This window comes from Leptidea sinapis, chromosome 18 (assembly GCF_905404315.1).
Source record: "Leptidea sinapis chromosome 18, ilLepSina1.1, whole genome shotgun sequence".
NCBI classification, from domain to species: Eukaryota; Metazoa; Arthropoda; class Insecta; order Lepidoptera; family Pieridae; genus Leptidea; species Leptidea sinapis.
The window spans coordinates 6,091,166-6,099,080 of NC_066282.1; the positions used below are offsets into that span (position 1 = coordinate 6,091,166).

The window sequence follows — 7,915 nt, forward strand, 5'->3', positions numbered from 1 at the left end:
AATATTTAAAGATTTAAAAAGGTCATAAATAAAACTTAAATAAACACTTGGTAAATACTAAACAAACGGCTATCATGTTTTGAATAATATCCAAACTACATTATCACGTTTATGTACCTATAGGTATATAATTAATCAACATTACATTTTTTTAATGTGCGTATTAAATTTTAAATAACAAGAGCCCCTTTTGGTTGCTAAAAGAATCTTGTAGGTGCCATTTGATTTTTAAAATCCTAGTTCCTTAATCAATCTATTAACTTAAACTGATGATGAATAGGTTGATAGGTAATAGACGTTATTACACCAAGAAGACCCATATTTCCGTATAATTCTCACATATCTCAATATGCTACTTAATTAAAGGTCTATCTTTATATAATTTTAGTTATTCCGGTGAAGTTTCCAAATTACCACTTCAAAAAATGCTCAAAAGTCACATCATCGATCACAAGGGAATTGAACTTTTGTACAAGATAAACAAGTAGTTTTACAATTTAAATGTTTATTTATATTTTTTTTTAAATAAAACTGTAGGATCCAAAGGAGAGATTCAACACAAAATTTAATTCTTATATTTAAGGTGATCTTTAATGATAAAATCAGAGCCTCTTTCAGCAATCATTATAGTCGGTCCATTTGTGTTACAGCTTGTGATATTTGGCATAATGCTTGCATCAATTATTCTTAAATTGTTTATTTGGTGCACTCGAAGTCGTTGATCAACTACAAACTTCTTAGGGTCGGGGCCCATACTTGATGTTCCAACAGGGTGATAAATTGTAGTGACTGTATTATTTGCTATACATTTCCAATAATTTGCACTATCCAATTTAAATTTATCACAATCAGGCCATTTCAATCTCGGAAGAAACGCGTTATTAGACTTGAAATAGTCCGTTTTTATTATTTTGGTTAATATTTTAATACCTTGTGTAATTAATTTCAAATCTCGCGCTTCTCCAAAATAATTTGCATCTATTATAGGATAATCATACGGATTTGAAGAATTTAATGTGATTGATCCGCGGGAGTAAGGATGCAGTAAAACGACTTCAAATACATAAGTTGAACGATTTTGAGCCTGTTGTATTAATGACTTCATCATAACATCTTTATAGCTTAAAAAGCTGAGTCGCAATGGATTATTTACTACAGAAAGTACGTTTTGAAATTCCGGGTAAGAGAGATTATTATGTGAATAAAAAGCACCTATATCTGTTACGCTTAACTGGGCTAGGTACCCAGTACGGTTGTATAAATATTTAATAACGTCAAAATTTGTGTCCCTTTCTGATGTGCCAGGTGGTAGGTCCAGCATTATAGGGATCCCAACCGCCGCATGGTCCTGTAAGTTTTGACCGACCGCCGGCAGGTCGACTTTACATTTAATATTTTTTGACTCTAAATGTTTTTTGTCACCCACACCTGAAAGCATTAGCAAATGGGGTGTATTAATTGAACCCGCGCTTAAAATAACTTCTAATTTAGCATTAAAAGTCATATTTTTTCCATCAATATTAACTGCCACACCATTAGCTTTCATATCATTAATTAATATCTTCGTCACGTATGTTTGACTTATCAATTTGAAATTTTTTCTTGATATTATTGGCTCTACGTACATGGCGTATGTAGTTTTTCTGGTGCCATCTGCAGCTGTCACTGTACTTCTACTCGATCCACTTAAATTTGCAGTATTTATCTCTTCTTTATTTTCTATTCCTATTTCTTGAAATGACTCAAGTACTTTGTCAATAATGTGATCGTATGTAAAATTTACTGTATTTATGACTTGAAGACCATCAAGACCATAGAAATTTTTTATTTCATTATTATTTAGTAATTTTTGACTTTGTAAGCTCTCTGCTTTCTTGAAAAATTTTTTAATGTTTTGTTCGCTCCATTCATTATTACCGAGTTCTTCCCAAGACTTATAGTCATGTGCTGCTCCTTTGTAGTAGAACATCATATTTAGTTGGTGACTACCACCAAGCATTTTTCCACGAGGCCAGTACGTATTTCCATTAATCAGTGCTTGACTTGTTCGACCATTGTTAACAGTTGAATACTGCCAGTCATATTTCGTCTTATAAATTGAGGTGACCAAATTAGGAATCTGAAACAAATCATTGAGGTAGAAATCAAAATGATGTGATATTTTAACTAAGTGTCCAGTGTGAATATGTTGCACACAATCGAACACAGTGAAATAATCTTACTGAAAGATAATTGGTGGCGCGTCCTTAAATCGTCTATGAAAGGGTAGTTCTTATATTAATAACAGAATAAATAGGTTGATTGTACTGCCAACAGATTTCGTTATTGTTTTTTTGGGAAATTATATAATTTTAAAACATATTTTGTGTATGTTTCTTTATAATATGCAGCAAACTTAATATAATTATGTAATTTATAGTTTCCGACAAAATAAAATACATTTAGGAAGTATAATATGATATATATTTTTTTCTGAATCCTTAACTCATTTTAGTACTGTATAATAGGAGTGTACAGTATTGTGTAACTTATATGACTTAGTGATTCTTTGTAAATTTGTTATTGTTTTTATAGTTACCTTTTAACTAAAAGTGTAGCATAATTTTTGGAAACTTCAATTGTGAAAGTGTGAGTTTTAAGTTCTGTTAATATTTATTATTCTAATACTGTTTGTTTCCTATACATGAATAAATAAATAAATTACTGGTAGAAATATTTTTATATCTTATCTATCTATTATCAAATAATAACAATCACCTTTGCTTCGACAGGTGGGTCTGAACCAGCTTCAAGAAGTAAAACATTGAAATTTTGATCTACAAGACGTCTTGCTACAATACACCCAGCAGTTCCAGCGCCAACAATTATAAAATCGAATTCTTCATGATCTACAAACATTAAACATATCTCATTTATCATACTAAGCCAACCAAGCAATTGCCACATCGTTGATATAAATTACCAAATTTTTATAAGTAAAATGTTAATCTCATGAATCACGACAACGAAAAATAAATTTCATCTTTGTGATAACAAAAAGCCAGACATAATATCGCAACATTCAAATCGACTTTCTACATCTTGATTTTAATCATGATATTGATTACAAATAAAGATAATGCAATAAGATATCTCAAATTCTAATTCAAATTAGAATGTAACATCACTTATTGAAAGTCAAAAACTACCACCTATTCCAAAACGAATGCCTCAAACCTGAGAAGAATGGGCTCAACAAACTTAGCGGGCTTTTTTTATAATCATGAAAATATGTTTACAAAGTAATATTGTTCAATTAAACTAATTATTTAATAGCCTGACCGCGGTCGCTCCATTCCCAATCTGTGGCATGATTAAGAAAGTCATTTATTTACCACACTAACGTTTTTTAACAATTCATAGAATAAATTGTAACTTAAAGTAACACGTAACATAAATGAGCTTGAAAATAGTTGCTTACTTATTAATTTAAAGTAATTGGTGATTTTATATTTTAAGACTTTTATTCAGCTGAATTCATTTTTGTTTACCTCTTTCTCAGATTGATTCAATAAATAAATTAATTTTAAATGCAATTTTATAAGAATAGGTATTCAAAAAAATTTTCTATTTTAAGATGCTAGTCTGGAATGGACCTAACTAGATGTCTTTGAGCATCATTTTGTATGAAATAACTAAAGAAATCTTAATGTTACTAGCTGACCCGGCAAACGTTGTATTTGGCAAATTAATAAAAAGGTTTGTTAACAGACATCGCGACACGAGAATTTTATATATTAGACATAATATCTTAAAAGAATGTATGTATAAATAGCATCAATTTATTAATTATAACGCTGATTTACATAACAATGAAAGCCATTTAATGATTTTGAAGCCTTTAAATGAGTTTCATAATGCATACTTGTTTAACTAATAACTTACCATTAACTTCTGACTTGGGATGGAGATCACTGTAAACATTGCATTGCTCTCCTGCAAAATACTTCAGTGCAGCAGTGAAGGTGGAAGATGCCGATCCAGGGGTAATTTTTGGGCATTCTGTATCATTGTATGTTTGGCTGCAAAACATGCGATATTAATATGTAATAACTGCTGTCTTGGAAACTCACTGATTTATTTAATTAGCTGTAGTGCCAACCTAAACTAAAGTAAAACTACTTTTACCAGTTGGCTTCCTTGCACAGGACGCCAGCTATATTATGGCCTATTTCGGCCGTGAAGCAGTAATGTGTAAGCATTATTATGTTTCAGTCTGTAGGGCGACGTAGCTAGTGAAATTACTAGGCAAATAAGACTTAACATCTTACGAGTATATGACGTGTACAATTGTAGTACCGCTCAGAATTTTTGGGTTTTTCAAGAATCCGAATTCTAATGGGCAGGGCGTATCAATTACTATCAGCTGAACATCTTGTTCATGTGCAGGTGTTTGCGAAACTGAAGTGGTAGTGGGCAGTGCACATAGCTCGACGCACAGATGGCCGTTGGGACAGTAAAGTCCTTGATGGCGACCACGTACCGGAAAACGTAGTGTTGGTACGACCACAAGATGGACCGACGATCTGGTCAAGATCGCTAGGTTAGATGATGGCAGCGCAGGAACGATCGTCATGGCAATCTTTGGGGAAGGCCTTTGCCCAGCAGTGGTCTTCTGGGTGATGATGAGTACAGTGGAAAAAATGTAAGTATATTCTTCAATGTCTTTTTGCTAACTTCAAGAGTCCATTTAATTGAAGAAGTATGTTCAGAATATAATTTTTCTTCGTCCAGCGTGTTAATAGTACCAATGCATCATTAAATAACCGATAGGAGGGTCGTGGGTTTCGCTGGTTTTCGAAGATATGTATGATTGCACTCGAGCAGTTTTCAATCATAATGGACAGTCCTCTCTTGAACTTTAAAGTTCAGATTTTTTTTTGAGATTTTTTTTGAGTCGAATACCTCAAGTAACAATCGATACATGCGACTGCGACGCCATTTTCTGATATGATGCCGTAATGTGCAAGGTTTTGTATATTTGTATTTTGGTTTGAAAGACGCCGTATTAAAATTACTGATTATGACCTCATGTCTATCCATCTAATGTTAATGCGATACCGATCAGAATTTTGGGGTCAATTAAGAAACCTAAGCGGAACTGAATTATAATGGGCAGGACGTTTCACTTAAAAAGAAGTAGAAAAGTCGAGAAAATGTTTCCCTTAACCCGTCCTCTTAACAATATCAGTAATAATAACAAACAGTTTTGTCTTAATATCATAAAATCGATTCAATAAGCGGTTGGTGTTTTTATGAATAAGAAGATTGATAGTTGTACTAAATTAATTTTATCGATATTCCACAAATTATACTAAATACGGGCCAAAGTAAAACCAGTAACTATGTAGTGATTAAGTATCAATTGAAATGTCACTATATCTGACTAGGGAAACTCTTCAAAAGCCTGTAACAGTACCATATAAAATATTACATTTCATCAATATTATTTTCTAAAATCCCTGTGCTGTACCGGGGCGTAAAAGAATAGGGATAGTTTCAGGCCCAAGAATTTCACTCAGATGATTTTCGATATAAGAGAGTCACGCTCCTAACTTACGACGACACTAGAACCGTGCCAGACTTGACTGGTGGCCTAGCGCCGCTGTGTTTCGTACAGGTTAGTGTCGACAACCGGCACCCATTCCTCCCTATCCTCTATCATTCTACCACAATACTCTAGGGGGCTAACGGCTCTGCCAGAGTTGGGGAATCGTTGCCCTCATGCTTACTCGTATTCTGGAGGGCACAGTAAGAAGTACTGTCACCACCGAGGAAAAACGTGTAAACAACGTGGCACCTCACTCCACGCTTAATGTGGACATTTGCAACGAATGTTATGTTGCAACTGTCCACATTCAGGAGACACTTCTCAAGACCTCTTTAAGGATTTCCCACCATTAATTACCCAAAGATATAAGTGTAGTACCAATCTGAGAACACAAGTGACTCGCCGCGATTGGTACTACAAGTCAGCAGATTGGGGCAGAATTTGTTTCCCTTTAGGTGATCCCATTTCAGTGGCCTGTGAGACTCAGGGCATGGATATTTTCATACCACGCTGAACAGAACAGAACAGCGGCATATCACAGCCATTTTACTAGTTAAATTCGTCAGATAGAGCAGCAGTTGATTGCAAAAACAGGCTAATCGAACCTGGGCTGCAGCGCTGGTCATCTAGGATCTGAATTGCAAAGTTGAGAAGAGGAAATACAACCTTGCCTTGCCAGATTCTTCCAACGGGCTTTGTTGATATCCCTTGGCACTTTAGTCAGCCGTCTTAGCCGCTGCTTCAGATAAGAAATGGCACCCTGGTCCCCACTATGAGCTAGACATATTAAATTCTTAATTTATTAGAAATTTAATTTTGCACATAATTTCTGCACATTCCCTTAATATTCTCATGTAATGTATGTATACATAGGGCGACAGTTATCCCGCTAGGAATAGCACTTATTGCTTGTCTTCTTCCTTCCCTACCTGCTGATTTTTATATCTATGACTGTGCCAGTACTGAAATTATAGTTTAGTACCACATCTAAGAAGTTATAACGGCGTTTAAGTCATTTTTGTAAAAGTTATAATATACTCACCTACAAATAACATGATTTGGATGTACCACAAATATAACACAAAGCAAGAAAAAGTAGTACACGCTCATATTTGAGCAGCATAGAAAAATGTACTATACTAATGTTAGAAGTTGTTCGTTTGAAGTTAATTTGAAATTACATATTATATCATTAAATAGCTACATGCGACATAATATCAATTATGATAAGTATTTAGTAGTGATGTTTGCAATATTTTATATTTATATTAGACACAAAATTTAAATTTACAAGCTAATACGAGGGCGGCACTGAAATTTTCAGGAATCAAGGAAGTGACACAACTTTATGATTTACTAGGGGACGCTCGACTACGGATGCAGTTGTTGAACTCATCAGAAATATTTTTGAGGCCTAGGAGGAATCACAGAATGCACTTGGTATCTTCCGTAATTTATCTAAGGCTTTTAATTGTGTTCAAAATTCAACGCAGGTCAGGAAGCTATGTCACTATGGTATACGAGGATCTGCACTCGATCTTCTGATCTCATATTTAAATAATAGGATTCAGAGAACGAGGTGAATGGCAGGAGATCTCCTGGGACTCTTCTCGGTATGTGGTATGTGGGTACCACAAGGGTCTATTCTTGGACCGTTCCTCTTCCTAATCTATATAAATGATCTACCTAACCTTGTAGAAAAAAAAACACAAGGTGGTATTGTTTGCGGATGACACTTCACTTATATTCAAAGTGAAACGAAGCCAAGTTTTATATGAAGAAGTAAACAATGCTCTATCTGACATCGTGTACTGGTTAAGCGCCAATAATTTATTGTTAAATAGTAATAAAACCAAATATATTAAATTCACCGCGCCAAATGTCAAAAATGTAGATGCGAATATTTTATTAAAAGGAGAGGTGGTAAAACCAGTGGAATCTGCTGTATTTCTTGGCATTACTCTTGATTCCAATTTCCATTGCAGTGGGGCCCCCAGATTGAAGGATTGGCGAATAGGCTTAGTTCTGCAGCATATGCGGTTAAGAAAATAAGACGGTTAACTGACATAGATACGGCGAGATTAGTATACTTTAGTTATTTTCATAGTATTATGTCCTATGGTCTATTGTTATGGGGCAGTGCGGCCGATATTAATACCATCTTTGTGCTGCAGAAGAGGGAATTTGACTGTTGCTTCTCAATACATTTTTGATAATGTTCTGTATTGAGGAATTTTCTAGAAATTGTGACATTCATAATGTTGACACGAGGAACAAACATAAACTTGTTATGCCTACTACTCGGTTGGGTCGAGTTAGTAAGTC

General features: G+C 34.4%; 1 protein-coding gene across 1 annotated transcript; it reads right to left on the minus strand.

Moving 5' to 3' along the window:
- Positions 1 to 488: 488 nt before the first annotated feature.
- Positions 489 to 6,765, minus strand: LOC126969422 (ecdysone oxidase-like). The gene is made up of 4 exons (XM_050814828.1): positions 6,633 to 6,765; positions 3,925 to 4,061; positions 2,758 to 2,888; positions 489 to 2,119 (listed from the first exon to the last, which is right to left on the minus strand). Exons 1-4 carry the CDS (start codon positions 6,698 to 6,700, stop codon positions 566 to 568), a joined length of 1,890 nt encoding a protein of 629 aa, XP_050670785.1. The 5' UTR covers positions 6,701 to 6,765; the 3' UTR covers positions 489 to 565.
- Between the last annotated feature and the right edge of the window lie 1,150 nt (positions 6,766 to 7,915).